The sequence below is a fragment of the Bombina bombina genome, chromosome 8, assembly GCF_027579735.1.
Source record: "Bombina bombina isolate aBomBom1 chromosome 8, aBomBom1.pri, whole genome shotgun sequence".
Classification (NCBI taxonomy): domain Eukaryota; kingdom Metazoa; phylum Chordata; class Amphibia; order Anura; family Bombinatoridae; genus Bombina; species Bombina bombina.
In genome coordinates this window covers 278,686,596-278,710,158 of record NC_069506.1, presented here as the reverse complement: position 1 = coordinate 278,710,158, position 23,563 = coordinate 278,686,596, and the positions used below count along the sequence as shown (strand labels likewise).

General features: G+C 39.2%; 1 protein-coding gene across 1 annotated transcript in view; it reads right to left on the bottom strand.

The window, feature by feature from the left end:
• RNF214 (ring finger protein 214) overlaps positions 1-23,563 on the bottom strand; it is a 141,872-nt gene that overhangs the window by 77,143 nt on the left and 41,166 nt on the right. The window contains exons 4-5 of the mRNA XM_053691399.1: positions 22,458-22,517; positions 21,875-22,015 (exon numbers count right to left, since the gene is read on the bottom strand). Of these exons, the coding sequence (XP_053547374.1) occupies positions 21,875-22,015; positions 22,458-22,517 (201 nt within the window). The remainder of the gene's footprint in view (positions 1-21,874; positions 22,016-22,457; positions 22,518-23,563) is intronic.

The following is a 23,563-nucleotide window of genomic DNA, read 5'->3' as shown; positions in this document are numbered from 1 at the left end:
TTTAAAAACAAAAAACTAAATACAGTCGAAAGTGACTACAGAGATAAACATGTTTACCGCTGGTTATATGGTAAAGATGAACTACCTAGATACAAACGTAGAAATATGCGTAATAGAAATAAACTGAGTTTGGTTGACAGCAGTGGGGGTGATTCATCTGGTAATGAAAACATAGAAGTGAACACAAAGGGGGCCCCCCAGCAACAGTCTTTTTCTGGGGTGGCCACGAGATCCATGGCCAAGCCGCCACTACCAGGCCAAAAAGAAAGAGACGACCACACAGTAGGAGAGGGGGATATAAATCAAAAGAAACAAACCAAGAAAAAGTAAACATTACTTTCAATCTCAGCTCCAGGCAACTGAGTGATACTGATATTTCTGTACTTAATCGTAGTCTTTCATTTATACCTACCCCAAAATATGATACATTTAACACCTTTGTAGACATTCATAGATTCCAGAGACAACTTAAATTAAAAGATTTTTTTTTAAGAACGAGACCATGGGGTCTACGTTCATTTTTAAGAAACCATCATCCTTTGAACCCCCTAGTACTCATCATTCTATTAGGGGCTTCACAAGAATGATATGCCATGATGTAAATAATTCCAAAAAATTTACTATGTTTCCAAATGTAAGTGCTGATGAAAGATTAGCAATTAAAACCCTGAGCAATGATAATTCAATCGTTATCCGCCCTGCGGATAAGGGCGGCTCTATAGTTACACAGAATTACACGGATTATAGAGAGGAAGCTCTGCGCCAACTTTCTGATACTAATGTGTATCTGAAACTCAGGGGCAATCCAACTATAGCATTTAAGAAAATCATTGACCAACATATTCATATGGGTTTGGAATCAGGAGTATTATCTGAACAGAAAGTTGATTTTTTGATAACTGAACATCCTAAAATTCCTGTGTTATATCTGTTGCCAAAGGTGCACAAGACTCTTGAGGATCCCCCTGGCAGACCTATTGTGTCTGCCAGGGACTCCTAATTATCTAGTCTATGTTCATTGACTTTCATCTGCAACCTCTAGTGAAAGGCACTTCTGCATACCTACAGGATTCGGTGAGTCTCATACAAACTCTTAGGAGTTACACTGGTTTACAGGCTGATGATATTCTGGTCACTATGGATGTTGACAGCCTTTACACCTCTATCCCTCATGAGGGAGGGGTGGGGGCTGTCAGGTCCATGGTGACTGGTAATCCTCTATATGAGGGACCGCCTGTTGAGTTTTTATGTGAGTTGGTAATGTTGTGCCTTGATAAAAACTACTTCAGATTCGAACAAGACTACTATTTGCAAATCTCTGGGACGGCCATGGGTTCAAACATGGCACCCTCATATGCTAACTTGTACATGGCATGGTATGAACAGCAGGCCATGAAACCATTTACCCATCCCCACATCAGGTACTATGTACGTTACATAGATGACGTGTTCCTGGTGTGGAGAGGTAATGAAGCTGAATTGAAGCAGTGGGGGTCATTTTTGAACTCCATGGACTGTCCCATTAGATTTAAACTTGAATACAGTGGGACGACAATTCACTTTTTGGACCTTAATATTTTTAAGGTCCAGAATGATGAACACTATACTTTTGGTACATCATTATATACTAAAGTAACCGACCGTAATTCATTGTTGGAAGCTAGTAGTTTCCACCCTAGACATAAAAAAACAGGCATAGTTAAATCTCAGCTCACTAGGGTCATCCGCAACAACAGTGATGTACCAACTATGTTGGAACAGCTTGATGAGATAGAGATGAAGTTGATAAGGAGGGGTTATGATGGTGTGATGGTCCACGATATAAGACCGAAGTTGTTGGAAGGCACTACAATGAATGCACTAGAAGCAAAAAATAAAACAATACCACAACAGAATTTTATAAGCACATATACTCCGATGAGTCGAGAGCTTACAAGATCTGTACACCAACATTGGGCTATCTTGGAGACTGATACGACGCTTCCTTTCTACGGTACCAGGCCACCACGTATGGTGCATAGGCGGGCTAATAATTTGCAAGATCTGCTGGTGAAAACGGATCCAGTTGGATGTTACCAGAAAGAAACATGGTTAAAACCTACAAGCAAAGGCTGCTTTACATGTGGAAATTGCACAACGTGCAATAGCATGATGAGAGGAAAAATGTTTCAACACCCTCATACGAACAAGCGCTATACCATCCGCAATCGACTTACCTGTACCAGTACACGTTATATACATGTTGATTTGCCCGTGTTCCCTGGTATACATCGGGAAAACAGTCACAAGCTTCAGGGACAGGATGGCGAATCACCAGTGTGCCATTCGGGAAGCCGTAAAAACTGGCGATTCGGACCAGCTGGTAGCACACCATTTCGTGCAGTTTAAACATAGTGTTTCCAGTATGAAAACTATGGTGATTGACCACATCCCGCCACTATCCAGGGGTGGCAACAGAGCGAAACGGCTTCTCCAGAGAGAGACTAAATGGATTCATATGCTTGATACCCTAATACCCAGGGAACTTAACACTTATCTGGACTTTGGACCATTTTACACCAAATAACCCATAGACTGACTATACATTTATATCATTTTACCATTCCGGTATGCACCAGCTTAAACTAGGATCCTACATGAATCTTCATTCTAGTGGGTACACACTGGTTTCTACTTATACAACTAGGAGGCATGAAGGAATGTGTTAATATTACATATGACAGTTGTATATAATATAGAGTAGTTTGTGCAAACCTGAGATGTTTAATAGCTAAGAAGAAAATATTGTGATAACAGATATGTATATTGTTGCAAGATGTAGGCAGAAGTTATGTAACAAAATTGTATTTGTTTTTAGTTACTGATGTTAAGTCCGTATGGTTCAAGTATGACATATTAGCAATGTGTTTTTCTGAAGGAATAATATCTTGATATGTCGCTGTCATTAGAGCACGGTTGTGCCTTAAAAGACCGTATTCGATTTAGTGCCTTCGTTTAGATTGACACTCGCAAATATATATGCACTTGCGATTCTGGGCTTACGCTGTAAGTTTTGTGTTTCTGGTTATCATGGTAACCTGTAGCCAATCGGTTCGCGCTGACGCGTCACGCTCACGCTTTAGCATGATGACGTCAGTGATGACTGATGTGAACTGGCGACCGGGCTTTTGAAAATGTTTGCATATAAGGTGGCTGTTTGATATAGGATGTTAGCGATTTTTCTGTCTGGGGGACATGTTTATTCTGTGACACTGATGTTTTGACAGCATTTGACAAAGGTGTTGCAATAACACCGAAACGTTATGGATGAAGTTTATTTGATGTCTATTTGATGAATTAAAGAATTGTTTGGGGTAAAGACCAGTGAGTGCCTTCTTTCAACGAGGATTATATAGAACAAAGCAAAATCGACTGGACAAGAGCCAAAGAAACATCTCTAACCCAGACAAGTCTACAACTTACCTCATATGATTGAGGTTACCTCTGGTAAGCACAAATCCACTCACCTCAGACAAAGAAGTGTCGAATATTCTAAAGCACATTACTGAACTCTTTAGAATACAATAACAATCCAAGGACATTATTATTATTATTATTTTTATTATCCTGTTACTATAACCACATAGGTCTGAAAACTACATACCTACTTTACTAATAGTCAATTTTTATTCTAGTGCCTAGCTGTGCGCCCTTTTTGATTTTCTCTTTTCAACCAGAGCACTGACCAGGAGATCGAAATACTTAATCAATGTCTATTACTTACCTCATACTCTGATTGAGGGCATTTGATCGATATGAACACCTGAGACAACCCAGATTCTCATCACCAAGAGGAAAAAGAGAGTCCAGGATTTTCCATTGCCTTTCAACAAACGATACAAGAGAGTCCAAGATTTTCATTCAAAACAACATACTGCTGCCAGGAGCCACCTGGAAACAAAGATCCCAAAGGGTTTCAACAAAGGAAAGATTCCTACAGCAAAGAACAAAGCAAAATCGACTGGACAAGAGCCAAAGAAACATCTCTAACCCAGACAAGTCTACAACTTACCTCATATGATTGAGGTTACCTCTGGTAAGCACAAATCCACTCACCTCAGACAAAGAAGTGTCGAATATTCTAAAGCACATTACTGAACTCTTTAGAATACAATAACAATCCAAGGACATTATTATTATTATTATTTTTATTATCCTGTTACTATAACCACATAGGTCTGAAAACTACATACCTACTTTACTAATAGTCAATTTTTATTCTAGTGCCTAGCTGTGCGCCCTTTTTGATTTTCTCTTTTCCATCCATATATATATATATATATATATATATATATATATATATATATATATATATATATATATATATATATATATATATATATATATATATATATATATATATATATACAGGTATACCCCGCTCATACAGCGGGTTAGGGACCGGAGCCCCGCTGTAAAGTGAAAACCGCCTTAAAGTGAAACAAGACAGTTTTAGATTTCTTTTCACTTGCCAGTGTGTTTTAAAAACTTGAAAACATGTTTGAACTAACATATATTAGGGGTGCAATAGTGCCAAGTTTAGTTTAACACTAGCACAGCACAGTATTGAATTAGTATTCAATAAATACTGTACCTGTAAAATAGTGACTATTACTGTAGTACAATTTGCCAGACTATAACACTGAGTCACAGATTGCACTGTAATGCTGTAAACAGAGTGAACTTAGCATAACAAAATGGTGCCAGAAACTTTTCTTGCAATATCACAATGATTACAACACTGTTTCAAAATCCTTGGAGGTTGAACTTCAGCTCCACAGAGCGCTGTATTAGCGAAACGCTGTAAAGTGAAGCGCTGTAAAGTGAGGTATACCTGTATATATATATATATATCACAAAAAACTAGTACCTCTGAGGATATGTTTAACTCCCAGTTAGTTGGTGAAGCTTATTTTCAGGACAAATTCACAACAGCACGACACTAACATTTTACCGGCTTTTTAGCTAGGTACTTGCTTGAAGTCTGAATGAATTTGGTAGCAGCTAGCTTGCTTATTTATATAGGTGGTTGTACCTGCTATACATTTTATGGCCAAGTGGTGGTATGATATTCTAATAAATGACCCATTGCTCTTTCAGATCTGTGATACACAGGTGTAGGTGTTCTAATTACCAATACCAATGACAAACCATTGTATTCCTGGACACAGAAGATCTTAAAGATGATTTTAAGACCACCCATCCTATGACTGAACGCTCTAAATAAATATAAAGAATAGGCGCGCTAATCTAAGCATAGTATTGTCAGCACGCCAACACCAAAACCGGATGTTGGATAGAGCAGTCATAGCGTGCCTTAAAATCAAAGTGGTCAGGAACAGGAGCTGAGGAAGAGAACATTGAGCCCAATAGGGAGGTAAGCAAAGCACTATAGCATCTGGTAATTTTTTGAGAATTTGAGCAGTTATGACAAAAAATGAGCCGTTGACTCTTTGTAAAGAGGAGAGAAAGAAAGAGAGAATTAACTACAATAAATATATCACATGACTGGCGTTCAAAAGTTTGGAGTCAGACATTTCCTTGGTTTTAATTTGTTTTTCTCCTTTAAAATCACAAATTGATTAGAAATACAGTGTAGAGTAGACATTGTTAATGTTGTAATTGACTATTGTAGCTGGAAACGTTTAATTTGTAATGTAATATCTACATAGGGATACAGAGGCCCATTATCAGAAACCATCTGTCCTGTGTTCCAATGGCAGGTTGTGTTTGCTAATCTAAGTTTATCATTTAAAAATACTAACTGATCATTAGAAAACCCTTCTGCAATTATGTTAGCACTGCTGAAAACTGTAGTGCTGATTAAAGAAGCAATAAAACTGGCCTTCATTAGACTAGTTGAGTATCCGGAGCTTCAGCAATTGAGGGTTCGATTACAGGCTCAATATGGCTGGAGACAAAGAACTTTCTTCTGAAACTCATCAGTCTATTCTTGTTGTGAGACATAAAGGCTATTCCATGCAAGAAATTGCCAAGAGACTGAAGATTTCATACAGCATTGTGTACTACTCCCTTCACAGAACAGCAGAGACTGACTCTAACCAAAATAGAAAGAGGAGTGGGAGGCCCTTGGTGCACAACTGAGCAAGAGGACAAATACACTAGAGTGTCTAGTTTGAGAAACAGACGCCTCAGAGGTCCTCAACTGGCAACTTCATTAAATAGTACCTGCAAAACACCAGTTTGAACGTAAGCAGTGAAGAGATGACTATGGGATGCTGGTCTTCTAGGCAGAAGAAAAAGCCAAATCTCAGACTGGCCATAAAAAGAAAATGGGCAAAAGAACACAGACACTGGACAGAGGAAGATTGGACAAAAGTATTATGGACAGACAAATCAAAATTTAAGGTGTCCGAATCACACAGAAGAATATTAGTGAGACACAGACCAAATGACAAGATGCTGGAGAAGGGCTTGACACCATCTATCAAGCATGGTGGAGGCAATGTGATGGTCTGGAGGTGCTTTGACGGTGGTAAAGTGGGAGATTTATACAGGGTAAAAGGGACCTTGAAGAAGGAAGGCTATCACTCCATTTTGAAACGCCATACCCTGTGGACAGCGCTCGATTGGAGTAAATTTTCTCCTACAACGAGACAATGACCCAAAGCACAGCTCCTTACTATGCAAGAACTATTTAGAGAAGAAGTCAGCTGATATTCTGTCTTTAAAGGGCCAGTAAACCTAAAAAATAATGTTATATAATTCTGCACATAGTGCAGAATTATATAACATTATATTAGTGCTAGCTTTATACAACCTAATATTGCTGCTGGAATATTTTTTTTTTTTTTAAATAAAAGAGGGTTTTTCAGACCCGCCCTCTGTGCTCTACTGAGCGGGTCTGGTTTTCCCTCAGAGCGCATCTGGCCAGCTGTCTAGTCACAGCGCGGCCGCACCATTACACTCAGTGTAGCTCGCTCCTGCTCTGTCTAATCATTTGCAAAACATTACAGAGTTTATGTAAAAACCTCTGGATCATAACTCAATTTATTATATTCTGATACAAATGTCATGTGTTTCTGCTTAGCCTTTCTTCCTTTTTTGACCAACAATGGCGGCAGCACAGTCACCAGATCTCAACCCTATTGATCTGTTGTGCAACCATCTTGACCGTATGGTACGTAAGAAGTGCCCATCAAGCCAATCTTGTGGGAGGTGCTTCAGGAAACATGGGGTGAAATCTCTTCAGGTTACCTCAACAAATTGACAACTAGAAGGTCTGCAAGGCTGTAATTGCTGCACATAGATGATTATTTGACATAAGTAAAGTTTGAAGGACAATTATTATTTCACTTAAAATTCATTATTTCTAACTTTGTTAATGACTATTTCCTATTCAAACTAATTTCATGTATGTTTTCATAGAAACATAGATATTGACGGCAGATAAGAGCCATAGGCCCAGCAAGTCTGCCCGATATTACCTAACAGTATAAACTTATCTAGTTCTTAGGATAGCCTTATGCTTGTTCCAGGCATTTTTAAAGTCCCCCACAGTGTTTGTCATTACTACCTCTTGAGGAAGTTTATTCCATAAATCAATCACTCTTTCTGTAAAGAAGTGCTTCCTCAAATTACTCCTAAATCTACTACCCTTCAGCTTGAGATCATGACCCCTTGTCCTTGAATTTTCCATTTTATGTAAAATACCCACAGCCTCAGTTTTACTAATCCCTTTAATGTACTTGAAAGTTGCTATCATATCACCTCTTTCCCTTCTCTCCTCTAAGCTATACATATTTAGATAATTGAGCCTATCCTGGTAAATTTTATTTTTTAGACCATGTACCATTTTGGTAGCCCTCCTTTGCACAGATTCAAGTTTGTTAATATCCTTCTGAAGATATGGCCTCCAGAACTGCACACAATACTCAAGATTAGGCCTAACTAATGATCTGTAAAGTGGCATAAGAACCTTACTATGTCTGCTGCAAATATCTCTTCCAATACATCCAAGCATTCTGCTAGCCTTACTCGCTGCATTACTACATTGTTTACTAAGTTCTGAAATGATAATCCACAAGTCCCGTTCCTCATTTGTAACAGTCAGTAAAGTGTCATTGAGTCTGTAATTAACATTTGGATTTTCCTTCCCTAAATGCATTAATTTACACTTTGCTGTGTTAAACTTCAGATCCAAGTCATTTGTCCAATCCTCCAATTGTTGTACATCTACAAAAAGGAAATGTCTATGTGATCCCAAACTTTTTTTTTTTTTTTTTATAATTTTTATTGAGGTTCTTTTCCAAACACACAATTAGTAATTGTCAATACATATTAAAAAGGAAAATAGATTGTTACAGAGTAGGCTGCCAAAAAAGTTTGTATAAGTACATAATACAGTTAAATGACAAATTACCCATTAAATACAAGCAATAAACGCTGTTCAAACAGTACACCCACTATAAGATATAAGCGGCCACTTTTGGACCACAAAGATGCTGTAACATAATATAAAGCATTTAAACAGTGATGCAAGAGGGCCACTCATGGACCCCTAATGGAGAACCTCTTTTTTATTTTTTAGAACTATAGTTAGGAACAAGCTAGGTAAAATATTGTATGCTATAATATAAAAAGAAATGTTGTGCTGACCACCTCAGGAAGAGGTATATGAGTTAATATCAGGACATTCTATTGGGCAACTTAGCGTGAGCAAGAGAAACAAAGGATTTTTAGTGCGACCTTAAGGAATTATAAACTGTGCCTAATTACAGAATCTGGGAAACTGTTGAGACAAGAGCAAAACTACTAAGATTATTAAATTACTAAGGTATTAGACTACATACTATCCCAAGCGCTCAACAGGGTATTGAACTGGATATGTAACTATAGGTGTAGTGCACAGCCTCGGCCGCAGGCCGCGCAACACCGCGTTACATCTTTATAATAATAGTGAGACCAGTATATAAAGGAAACACACGATGTGAGAACCACTTGGGCTAAAATAATCAATATACATCACAGTACACACTTATGCTCTTTCATGCAAAGTTGCCATTTGCTAGCTGTCAGGAAAAGATTTAACTCTTTAAATGCTAAGGGACACGCTCATCAAGCTATATTCATATAAATCTGTAAAAGGCGAGTGCAATTATAGGTTAAAGTAGGGATGCACAGCCAAAGCCTTTGTGGGAAGACCTCAATACTGGTACATAAATGCTGTATGGCAGGTTACACCCATACTATTTGGGATACTATAATGAAGAAAAAAACTTATATGCATTCAGGAATAAGTAAACAATAGGGAGAAGGACCTCTATAAAATTCAAGCAATGTCACATTAAAAGGTATAACAAAAGAAACTTGCAAACCAAACTGTAAATGTAGATAGGACAATTAGTGTGAGTCTGTTTACACACTACAAAGAATAAGTTTAGCCAACTCCATTGCGGGTCACACTGATATAGTCAGTTTTACCAGATAGTTGCTGGTTTACCCAAAATCCGAGCCTTAAATAAATGATGGCAAAAAGGAAACAAGCCTGCTCTTGGCCAGCGTCGCAGCTGCACATCCACACCACTGCGCGACAAGGGATCCTCAAAAGTTGCAAAGTAACTAGAGAACTCCCTGCGTGTATCCATGCACCTCCACGATCTCCAAACAGGAGCTCATCAAAAGGTTCCCACAGTGGCTTGTCGTCCGGTAAGCAGGAAGGCCGATTGGGTTCCCATGGTGTCATTTTTATTATGTCCTGCATCAGCTGCACTACCAATTGTGAGCCGTGAGTTTTTCGCATCGGCAGTGATCACCTCGGCAGTAGTAGGCCCAGCTGTAGTAATTGCGGTTTCTAGCTCGATTGTGGTAGGCGCATATTGCTGGGGCCCCAAAACGCTACCGCCCAAATACATCACTGGACCAGGCCTGGCCAGGTTGGTTTGTTGGCATGTTTTAAAGGCTGCAGTCAGCCCTTCCTCTAAGGCCGCATGGTGATCTGAAAGGATTTTGCCCAGCGCCTGTAGGATAGTTTTAGCACTTGTCCTGTCCATATTAATATGCTATGTGAGTCGGCAGGTCAGCACACTGAAAACAATGTTGAACATGCACTTACAGTGCTCACTAACGACAGGAGCTGGAAGGTATCCTGCCGGGGGGTATTACTCTTGGCTGATGGTATGGGCCAAATTAGTTCCGGGCTCTGAAGCCAGCAGCGATCCTGGCAGAAAAGGTCTCTGTAGATAAATATTTGTTAGCAGGTCATGGATATGTCAATCCCAATGCTATGCTTTATATAGAGGTAGTTATTTGGTAAATAGCGCTGGAAGGCTAGAGCAGCTTGCAGTGGTGCGACCGGTCATGGCCGCCGCCCGGAACTTCCCTGTGATCCCAAACTTTTGAACACCGGTGTACACAATATATTTATAGTCACCTTCCAGTAATTTCTAGAATCACAGCTTCACTTACGCACCAGGCTCTGATTTAGCTAGGACTACATCTTAACTGCTTTAATGTCGCATGTCACAAACTAGGTATGTTTTGTTAAACACACCTACTTTAGTTTACACAATCAAATTATATTCACTGTAGTAATTAGTGTATATGTGATAATAAGGTATAAAAGCCTATGCAGAAGAGCTTTCTATCGGACATCACTTTACCATCTATAGATGTCTCACCGCCTGCTGTACTAGTATCTGTGATTTACTTGAACCTGTTATTTGCCATTTAAGGAAAAAAAATATAACAACAAGTATTTATGTATATCTTTGTGTCTGGGATGTTCCTATAACAGGTATAATTTGCCTTTAAATCTTGTATTTTTTACCAGTCCGTGGATGGAAAAAGTATGGACCTCTTGTCAGATTATTACAATGGGAACAACCCAAACAGGGGCAACAACCGTTTTTCTTTTTCGTGATAAAACTTTGGAGAGACCCTTAATTTACAACCAATATAAGCCCTACCCAGGGAATCCCTCAGATATTCAACTCTCCTGTAAGCAGGCGTTGGAAACAACTGAAAGCTTCAACTTCTGTTTTAATCCTTTGCAAAACATTACAGAGTTTATGTAAAAACCCCTGGATCATTTAACTAAATTTATTATATTCTGATACAAATTTCATGTGTTTCTGCTTAGTCTTTCTTCCTTTTTTGACCAACAATATTTTAATAGCTGTTCTCTAGGAATCTTATAAAACCGACACTTTTGTTCAACAAAATCAGTATCAAAACAACCCTTTTTATTTAGTCTGGTCCTGGGTAGGTGTAAGAGATGGAAAAATGTTCATGATTCCATACATAAATAACCAATAGTCATTGTATTAACAGTTTACATCACAACATTGTTTAGTAGAGAACATACATACAGAGTATAGATACATAGTTTTCAATATGCATACATATATTTAGTATATATATGTTACGGGTAAAGTCAGATATACAGGTAATCCTAGGATATATTTCTAGGATTAAGAGGTTATTTATTTTGCCTCAGCCTGGGGGCGGGGGGGGGGGGGGGGTTGAAGGGGGCGCCCGCCTATCCTCTGGCATAAAACCCCAAGTAAACCTTGGGGAATAAGGTTTACAAGGGGGGGGCTTCGTCCCCCTTGAAACCCTCAGGAGGAGGCAAAAAAAAAAAATAGTGAAGATGGGGGAAATACAGCGCATGCTATATATGTTTGATGCAGTGACTCCGCACTCTGAGAGGATTTATGATCATACATCTGGCTTTACCCATAGCCGCTTGGGTAATGTCCATTTTACCTGGGTAATCCTAGGATTACCTAATATCTGACTTTACCCATAACATATATACTTTTAATGAAAATGTCTTTAAGAAGTCAAGTTACACTTGTTTGCTCTGCTGCCTTGTCACACAGCGCTCATCTCGAAGGAGCAGGGGGGGGGGGGTTGTATTCCATTTCAGGCTACTGCTGTAAGAAACTTTGTGTCTGTGAGAGAATCTTGCTAGTTTCATTTTATTTTGAGAAACTCTATTCCGCTACCCAAAACATTGCTAAGAAATAGGATTGACATAACAGGTAGACACGCCTGCTACAAACTAGTTTAATTGTTATAACTGTTACAAGGGGGGCATTAGAGTGATGGTGTGATTGAGGAGTGTTTGAAGGGAGAGACAACATCTGAGAGAGAATATACCTGTTACAACTGCAATGTTCCAAAGCTAAGTAACACAGTTTAATAATAGTCTTGCATTATAAGCTAATTACGGATTAATATGATCGTAATACGTGCATAATAAACTTTGTGTCAGCCTTCATTTTTATCAGTGCTGGTGAGACCTGTTAGAGCAACATTACAGTAGAGCTAATAATGGTTCATTGTTTATTGTTTGTGGAAGTGATCAGTGTCAGTCTAGCTATACTCCCATTCCCTGAAGTCTTCCTGGATTTATACAGTATATTATGGTCAGTTCAGTCAGGGCCGGTGCAAGGATTTTGGTCTACACAGGCGAAGGTGCATTTTGACGCCCCCCCTGCCCCTAATCCCCACCACAACACCATAAAAAACCCTGACAATACAACCAAACTCCCTGCCCTCCTCATTTCTTATAATAATGTCAGTGACTGAAAGAATCAACTCCCACAGTTATATTAGTGTTCAGCAATGGAAATCAATAAATCAAATGCCACCACTTTCTAGAGTAGGCAGAGTAAAGTTCTAAAATATTAGAGGACTTTTCTTGATATTTACTTTTGTAATGTATGAAAAGCTTTACTTTTAACTTTATATAACTACAGTATGTCTAATTTCGTTCAGACTCAGAGAGGTTAAAGTGACATCATTCTTCATCAATGACCACCACCGTTCCCACCAGTTACTCACATTGTTGTGAATCATAAATTTTAAAAAACATACAGTAATTTCAGCATGACAGGCAGCACCATGTATAAAAGAAATCAAATCCCACAATAAATTATTATAAATGAATGTTTGCATATAACTGCAGTCTGTATAACCTCAGACTCAGAGAGGTTAAAAGTGACATTCTTCACCAATGCAATCACCATCCCCACCACCACACCAGCCAGTCACATTGTTGTGATCATACATTTAAAAAAAACATACAATAATTTCAGCATGACAGCATGTATAAAATAAATTAAATCCCACAACAAATTATTATAAATTAATGATTGCATAACGTCTGCAGACTGCAGTCTGTCGAACTTCAGACTCAGAGAGGTTAAAAGTGAGTGACATCAAATCACAATATTCATTCACCAATCTCACCCACCCCAGACAGTAAGTCTGACTCACGGTCACCCACCCACGGTCCCACCAGTCACTCAGTCTTACAGTGAGTGCCACAATCACACTGCAGTGCCGCCGTTGGCCATGCCTGGGATGGCTGGCCCGCCCCTGGCTGTCACAGACTCAGTCCACACCACTCCAGACTCACATTTGTCACCTCCACCTACTCACTCACAACACAACTGACTGTTTTCAATGTATATACTACCCAGTGCACTGTGCACCCACGAGCACTGTGCTGCCTGCACCGACGACCGTGCATATTTCTGCCCTGCCTGGCTGCCCTCAGACTCCACACTGTGCCAGTATTCCTACCTCACTCTGTCTTCAGTACGTACTCGTCTGTCTGCAGTCTGGCTGTCTCCTCACGTGGCTAATTTAGCGAGTGGTGCGTGCTGCAGAGGAGTCTCAGTCACGTGGAGCCAGGCATCCCGCATGATCATTTCCCTCTTAGCCAGAATAGGCTTGGCAGGTCAGGCAGCGCCGGCTGCACAAGTGAGCTCCGCCTCCACTGCAGTGTCATTACCATAAGTGCGCCCACATTCCCATAGGCTATAGTAATAGCCGGGCCGGCGCATGATCAATGGTCATCAATCATCATCTCTAAGCCAGCCAATTAAGCCAGGCCCATTGATTTAGCCATCATCATAGGTCAGGTCTGTAGGAGAAGAGGAAGTAAGTTGCACACTAGCACTGTTGCAGGCAGCCACTAGCCGTTAATAAAATGAATAAGTCCCTGCTGTCCCTCACTGTCTGATGTTTGTCACATTGCAGGTCGCGTTTCAGGGCGGTCAGATAATGCACCTCGGCAGTCGGCACCGCTGGGGGCACCCTAAGGTGGCTGCCGATACTGCCTTACACAAGCGCCGGCCCTGAGTTCAGTGATGATGACTTGTAAAAGCAGAATCAAAACATACAATAGAAAATTCAATCTTTTTCAAACGATTATAGACCTTAATCGTTTCATTGGAAATATCACTTTAAATAAGCATTTTGATATGATTGCTAGAACAGATGAGCAATATCATCCTACACCTGCTTCAATAACCACCAACAGATCTGATATACAGTCCCTGACATTTCAAGAAGCCTGTAGCATTGTATCTCTTGAAACATTGGAGGCAGAATCCCCTTTTGAAGTTGAATCTTCAAATATGAAACTTCCAAAGAGAAGAATGACTTCAAATTTTTACCCAATACATCATAGAGGTAAATCTCTAGAAGTCTTCCACAAAAGGGTAGTGGAAGATTTGCATAAATTGAATCAGACAACTACTTCTACCAAACACAATCTCTCTGTGTCAGAAAAAGAAGCTATTTCTTCACTTCGAAACAATGACTATAGTCATTCGTCAATCTGACAAAGGAGGCAGTGCTGTGATATTAGATAGTGAGGATTATGTTGGAGAGGCGTTACACCAATTGAATGACCAACAAATTTACTCAACACTTAAGAACAATCCTACCATGTTTTTTTTTACATGAACTTGGACAGTTGTTGGATGACGGGGTATTTTTAGGCATATTTGATCAACAGAACGCTAACTCCCTTTATGTCAGCCATCCTATCATCCCTGTCTTCCATCATCTGCCCAAAGTCCACAAAAGCCTTACCAATATTAAGGGACGCCCCATTGTGTCAGGAATAGGCTCCTTGCTGGAGCGCTTAAGTTACTGGTTAGATGGGGTTCTTCAACCTTTTGTTCTTTCTCTACCAAGCTACATTAGAGACACATCCCATGTCCTTGGTATGCTGGAAGAGATGGACTGGCAGGACAATTATAGCTGGCTTACCATTGATGTGGATTCTTTATATTCCAGCATTCCACACGACATGGGATTGGCAGCTGTCAAATATTTTCTTACATTGAGTGCAGACCTTACCAAAGATCATATAAAATATATTTTGCGAGTTACTCGTTTTTTGTTAGAACACAACTACTTCTGCTTTGAAGGGGTATTCTACCTTCAGAAATAGGGTCCAGCCATGGGGGCGAAATTCGCCCCCACATATGCAAATTTGTTTATGGGTTGGCTGGAACGTACCTTCATTTACAAACGAGGATGACCCTTTCAGAGCAGAGGTAGTATTCTACCGATGATTTATAGATCTTATTTTTGTTTGGTCATCTGGTGAGTTGAGGGCTGCATCATTTTGTCAGGATTAACAAGATTAATTTCCTTTACTATTGCCTGTTGTTATCCTGTGAGTCGAATTCTGATACTCAGCTGTAGACCTTAAATAAGTTTTGTATCACTGTCTTATTTATGGCAAGATTTACTTGAAGAAATGCCTGATGAGAGTGGTAATTCAACTATGAAGTCCATAGAAATGTGTTGCCATGGAAGAGATGGGATAGGTAATGGCATAAGAAGGCCATAAGGAGTCTTTTTTTCAGTTTTTGAGGTTGTGCAAGTTGCACAAGATAACACATATGACTTTATACTGCTTGACATAGATGGCCACCAGAACTTCCTGGAGATCTGTTCAAGAGTTCTCCTAACACCTTGATGACCCGCAAGTGGAGAGTCATGATGTAGACTTAAGATGTCTGGTCTAAGATTCTCTGGAACATATAGTTTTTTTCCATGATACAGCAGACCCTCAGCTCCTGATTCCAGGTCATAATCGGATAGCCTTTTGTCGATAGAATAAGCTTCTTTAAATGCTGTTACTAGATAAGGTGTTAAACCTATAAACCTGCTCTTAGGAATGATAGGAATGGATTCTGTATGGATTTGTTGAGGAAGATCCTTCCTTGATAGAGTATCTGCCTTTCCGTTTTTTGATGAAGGTCTGTATATGATATGGAAATTGAACCTTGTGAAAAATAAACTCCATCGTACCTGCCTTGATGAAAGAGTTCTGTTCGTTTGGAGGAATTCTAGATTCTTATGATCTGTATAAATGATTATAGGAAGAATAGTGCCCTCTAAAAGATGTCTCCAATGTTCCAACGCCCTCTTGATGGCCAGGAGTTCTTTCTCTCCCACAGGATAGTTAATCTCCGCTGATGTTAGAACTTTGGAGTAAAACGCCACTGGATGTAAGGGTTCAGTGATGGATGTTTTTTGAGAAAGTATGGCTCCTAATGCATACTCTGATGCATCAACCTCGAGGATATACTGTAATTTAGAATTAGGGAACCGTAGTATTGGTGCTGAAGTTATCATTGATTTTAGAAGTTCAAAAGCACATTGTGCTTCAGTAGTCCAGTGGAACTTGGTTGTAGAACTCGTAAGTTGAGTTAGCGGTCTGGCTATTTTGGAGAAATCTTTCACGAATTTCCTATAATAATTCGTAAAACCAAGGAATCTCTGGAGTTCTTTCTTTGTTTTTGGAATACTCCAATCTTTAACTGCCTCAACCTTATCCTCCTGCATTGCTATTCCATTAGGAGTGATGTTATATCCTAGAAAGGAGATAGACTTAGAGTGGAACTCACATTTTTCTATTTTTGCATAAAGGTGATGTGATCTTAATCTGGACAGAACGGTTCGAACATGTTTCACATGATCCTGATATGAGTTGGAGTAGATAAGGATATCATTAAGGTAAATGATAATGCAGATATCAAATAGGTCACGGAAAACGTCATTTATAAAATGCTGGAAAGTTCCTGGGGCATTACAAAGCCCGAATGGCATGACCAGGTACTCGAAAAGACCGTACCTGGTCCTGAAAGCTGTTAGCCACTCATCGCCTTCTCGAATCCGTATCAAATTGTAAGCTCCTCTAAGGTCCAATTTAGTGAAAATTGTGGCGTCTTGTAGGCGCTCAATCAATTCGGGAATGAGTGGGAGAGGGTATCGATTTTTAATGGTACGCCGATTTAATTCGCGGTAATCGATGATTGGACGTAGTGATCCATCCTTGTTCTTTACGAAGAACATACCGGCTCCTGCTGAGGAGGTAGATGGACGAATGAATCCTTTTCGTAGATTGTCTTGTAGATACGTCTTCAGATGTTCTAATTCTGGCGTTGACAGGGGATACAATCGTCCAAAAGGGATTGATGAACCAGGTTTGATATCAATCGGACAATCGTGCACTCGATGGGGTGGTAAAGTCTCGGCCTCGGTCGCTGAAGACATCAGCAAAATCGGAATATTGCTGTGGAATCTGCGGAACCTGCGTAACTATTTCTAAAATTGGTTGAGTGGAGGAGCAATTTTCAATACAGTATGAAGACGTAAAAGTAACCTCAAGTGTCTCCCAATTTAAGAATGGTTTATGCTTTTTACACCAAGTGATACCTAAAACAATAGGGAACAATGGAGAAGGTAACACATCAAATTCAATATATTCAGAATGACCAGATGAAGTGGTTAATAATAGTGGTATTGTCTTATGGGTGATAGGACCACTAGCGATGGAGGAACCATCAATAACACGAACTGACACTGGAGTATGCTTTAACACACAGGGAATTTTATTGGTATTGACAACAGCAGAATTTATGAAGTTTCCATAGGCTCCAGTGTCTATTATAGCCTCAGAGCGTATTCTTCGATGATCCCACTGTAATGACACAGAAAGCATACAGTAAGTGTGTGCAGTTTTTGGTGTATTAGTAGCTGATATGATATAAGACTTACTTTTCTTTGAATTTTGAAGCAGTGGACAATCGCTGACTGAATGAGTGGAGTTGGCACAATACATACACAGCCTATTTAGCCTTCTGCGGGTCCTTTCTTCAAGTGTTAGAGGAGCCCTAGCTAGACCAATCTCCATTGGTTCCGATATTGATTTACTGCTTTGTGAAGGGTTTTGGATGGACTGAAGTTTAGGAACTGGATCTGTATGAAACCTTTCAAACCTCCTCTCCCTTAATCTGCGGTCAATTTGAATGACGAGTTTCGTTAGAGCTTCCAAACTTTTTGGTATATCGGTACGGGCTAGCTCGTCTTTTATATTGTCTGCTAAGCCCAATCTGAACTGATTTCGCAAGGCGATTGGATTCCATTGAGAATCCCTTGCGTATTGTTTGAATTCTGATATGTAGTCCTCCACTACACGTTTACCTTGTTTCAAACTTCTCATTGCAATCTCTGCAGTCATCTGGAAATCAGTATCTTGGTAAAGTTCATCCATCTGGGTGAAAAACTCATCGAATGAACCCAGAACAGGTTGATTGCTTTCAAATGAAGCGTCTGCCCAAACCCTTGGTTCACCACGTAGGAAAGATATCACAGTGAGTACCTTTACTCTTTCTGTGCAATATGTTCTCGGTTTGAGGGTGAATAGGAGAAGGCATGCTGTCTTAAATTGTCGATACAGCTTCCTATTCCATGAAAAGGGTTCAGGTAAGGATGCAACAGGCTCAGGGACTGGCTCTGTTCTTGCTGTTAGAGAATCTCTAATCACTCTCCTTAAAGATTGGTTCTCTATTTCTAGATCCCTTAGGGCTTGTCCCATTTGATCCACACGTTGGGAAAGGTTAAACACAAATTGAGGAAGGTCTACTGGATCAGATGCCATGGCTTAGTAATATTGTCAGGATTAACAAGATTAATTTCCTTTACTATTGCCTGTTGTTATCCTGTGAGTCGAATTCTGATACTCAGCTGTAGACCTTAAATAAGTTTTGTATCACTGTCTTATTTATGGCAAGATTTACTTGAAGAAATGCCTCAATAAGTAGTGAATTTAATAAGAAGAGTGATTATAACCACAGTGTAGTTATATATGCAACGTAAGAATTCTCTGAGATCGGAATACAAACTGAGGTGGAGTTGTCTGGAAAGACTAACTATTTGTAATCTGTATCAGGAGTGCACGGTAACTAGAAAGCAGTCCGTTTTTACACAGAAGCTGTACTGTGTGAACAGCGGAGCGATGCGAGGGGCGTGCTTCAGAAGCAGTGTGAATGACTGACATGTGACGTCACACGCTCAAGCTCCTAATGCTGTTCGGCGGCTAGCAAGCTGAAAGTTTTAGCAGGGCAGCGTCTTTTGTAAGTTGCATTTAACAACTTGTGATTAACTGGCAAAGTATTTTTGGTTGCGGTTGAAGTCCTCAATTATATCTTGATGGAATTTCAAGCTTGATATTAACAGAAATGATGTTCTCAGAATCCGTAGTTTGTGACAGCTTAGGGAGGCAGAGTACAGATGAATGTATTCCAAGAGATGAACAGATTCTCCGTATGCAACTCACTTGACAAGCTTGAGGATTCCAATATATAATTCAAATGTGAAGCAGCTTAGCTCAGACACAGACTTCCTAGAGCAATGAAATCAAAATTACTAAGCACTAGGAACAGGGTGTGGACAGGATATAAAGGTAATGTAGGAGGGGTTAACTCAGATAGGCAGGTGTCCAAAGGAGATCCTGACACATTTGTTCAATATCTGAATGATGGGCATAACGGCTTACAGTTCACCTTTGAGTGGCATAAGACAAATGTCAATTTTCTGGAGATCACTCTTGTTGGGGATGCTGTGGGACATAAAATTCATTCTAAACTATATAGGAAACCCATCTCAGGGAACACTATCCTACATAATAAGAGTGGACATCTCTCCCATGTGTTCAAAGGAATAGCGAAAAGTCCATTTTTGAGGGCTTGAAGAATATGTAGCAGGGATGGGGATTATATTGAGGAAAACCAAGAAATAAAACAAAGGCTTACAACAAGAGGATATTCCCCTAAACTGCTCGATCATCTAGCCACAAAAATACTTTCAGATGGAAGACAACTATCACAAATACAGAGCACAAGAAAGAGTACTGAAAGCAGCAGACCATTGGCGTTTATCACACAATATTCATCAGAATATTTGTCTGTATGCAACACTATTAAAAATTACTTTCCCATTCTCCTTGGAGACATCCACCTTGAATCCACTGTAGAGAAAGGCTTCAAATGTGTTTTTTTCAAAAAAAACTAACATTAGGTAATATTCTAGCCCCTAGTCAATTACCCATTAATAAGAGAAACAAGGGAACATGGCTACAAGTAAATGGAACTTACAAATGCGGTAACCGCAGATGCAAAGCCTGTGATTACATCATTGAGACTACACACACTTTCTTTACCAAGGGGTGTATTAATTGTTCAACGTCTTATGTGGTGTACCTCATAGAGTGCGTTGAACATTCAAAACAATATGTTGGCATGACTAGTAGAGATGTCCGGACTCGCATCCGGGAACATCTGGGTTATATCAAAAATGATAAACCATGCTCTTCCCTTTCAAAGCCCTTTTTAGAGGTACACAACAAGGACGTTAGATCTTTCAAATGGCGAGCTATTGAAACAATACGCTTGCCTCCTAGAGGAGGCAACAGGGACCAATTGTTGGCAAGGCAAGAGGTGTACTGGATTATGAAACTCTGTACACAAATTCCACATGGATTTAACTCAGAATTTGATACTATTAACCATTGGAAATAGAGGATCTGTATTCCGGTGAACCTCTGCCCTGCATATACATATTTTAACAGTTTATCTTTTTCTCTAGTTAAGTTCTTGACAATATGAGGTGTATGTTTGTATATATTTTTGTATATTGTTGTAAATTATATAGGCAAATTTAATTCAACCATTTAACTTCTATTTACACTCATGACAGAAAAATAAATATTGTTTTTGGGCTTGATTGTGTATTTACAAGCATATATATACACATTTTTCCAGTGCTATGCCACTTAGACATAATATTATGCACAATTGCACTGTCTAGCAAGAAGAGTTTCTAAGATTTTGTGCTTGTACATATACTTGTTTGAACATATTATTGTACAGATACATATTTTGGCTCATTTTAAAAATATTTTGTCAATGTATGCTGCCAATATACAAACATATGTTGTAATTAGAGTTATTTGGATCTTTTTATTGTTGTTATTCTTGTAGCTTTTACCTAAGGTCGTATAAAGTTGATATCACGTTGTTAACATTATATTTTTATGCTCAGCAGAACATGTATAATATCATACAAGCCCTTTAGTATAGAGATTGTGTTGTTTCAAGTGTATAACAGGTTAATAGGGGTGTGTTTAGCACTAACCAATGACCTGTATTGAACAATCCTTTTTAAAGGGCATTCACCTGTGCCTATCCAGGTTTAAGAGTACGGCAATCGCCGAAACGCGTAAAACCATTCATACTTTTGTGTGCTCCATGATTTTATTTTAATTATTTGCCAATAAAGCCTATTTTTTATTTTTGGATATTCGGGATACTCTTCTCATTTTTTATAATATTCTTCTGTAGCACCTAAATGGTAATCTGACAATCGGAGGTTAAATGTATGCCCTGTGTAACAGCACAGGTAAAAATGTTCTACTAAAGTGTACTGCAAACCATGGGAATATTTTGAGAGCAAATTTCTTGACACTTCCACCACCATTTTTTAAAAGCAAAAGCATTTGTCACAGATAAATTATGTTATTAAGCAGATATTGTACTACACAAGCTTATGCAGTAAGAACGGCCAGTTATTAACAGACTTCAGGGGGGTTATACCAATTGAATGCTTGCAGACTAAAGACAAAATGGTGACTGAGACAGAGAGAGGTACCGCTACAAAGTAGCAGAAAACCAGGCTTAAGGACTGATGGACAAGCAGATGCACACAGTTACCTCACCTTATGTTTCTGCAACTCGTCGTCCTTCAGTTGTTTCATCTGTTTGATCTGAACCTGCAGCTGCTTCTCCGCCTGTGTCTGTTTATCAAGCACTTGTTGGTAAATGTCCTTCAGATGCTCCCTGTGACTGACCAGCTCCTTCTGAAAGAGACAACATAAAACTGAAGACAGTGCAGATAAAGAACACATACAGGAGAAGGGAAGTGATGGGCATAAAACAAGGGGACAAAAGACAAGGAAGGTAGAGCAAAGCAGGACCAAGCAAGGGTGAGCAAAGCAGGACCAAGCAAGGGTGAGCAAAGCAGGACCAAGCAAGGGTGAGCAAAGCAGGACCAAGCAAGGGTGAGCAAAGCAGGACCAAGCAAGGGTGAGCAAAGCAGGACCAAGGAAAGGAGAGCAAGGCAGGACCAATGAAGGGTGAGCAAAGCATGACTAAGGAAGATTATGATTTTACAATCATAAGAGTTTATTAATAAGAAAAAGGATCCAGCAGCTTTTGAAGACAAGAAAACACAAAAGTGCAGTGAAGCGGCAGCTATAAAACACAAGGAAGAAGATTACGTGCAGTAGTATGAGCACCCACCAAGACTCGTTCTGCATCCACATCTGTGTTAGTATCCACATCCTGCTTCCCAATCTCAGTCTGTAGAACATAGAGAAGCACATTATTGTAACCAGCACTTAAAGGGACATTATTCATTCTATTATTCAGTTCTTGCATATCGTTACAGGAGTTTTAAACAAATTAGGGGGAGATATATTGCGACTTCTTATATAGGGTACCCTCTATCCAAGTAAAAGGTTATGTCAAAAAAGCAAAAGAGGCACAATTTAAAGGGACATGATACCCAAATGTTGAAGCACATGAAAGCGATGCAGCATAGCTGTAAAAAGCTGACTAGAAAATATCACCTGAGCATCTCAAAAGTAAAAAAGGGAAGATATTTTACCTCAGAATTTCCTCAGTAGCCACATCCCATTGTAAAGGGACTTTAAGCAGTCAATCAGGATTCTAGTCCCAGGACTTGCAAGGGAGAGTGCATCTGTCATGTGCAGGCACAGTCATGTTATTTTCCTATTCAGTTTAAAGAAGTTCTATGAAATCTAATGAGATCACGGCAAAGGCAAAGCATGACTTTTGACCTTTTTTTTTTTTACCTGCAGCTGTACAGTACATGAAGTATAACTGTTCACACAGCACAGAAATTGTGAGGTAAAATATATCTTTCTTTTATATATATATATATATATATATATATATATATATATATATATATATATATAGATGCTAAGGTGATATTTTCATGTCAGCTTTTTTCAGTTCTGTTGTATCACTTTAAGTGATATAGCATATGAGTATTTTGTCCCTTTAATCAGAGCAACTAACTCAGTTAAGTGCTGCATTACAAAATGTCTGCACATACAATAAAATGTTTATATATGCACAGTATATATCAATAATTAAGTGAAGCATTACAAAAAGGTATTTACACACAAACGTTAATATATGTACAATATATATTAGCAGTTGAGCACTGCATTACAGAAGGTCTGAGCACACAATAAATGTTTATATATGCACTGTATATATCAGTAATAAAAAAACGCATTACGAAAATGTCTGCGGCTCTGTGCACACACAATAAATGTTTATATATGCACAGTATATACCAGTAATTAAGTGCTGCA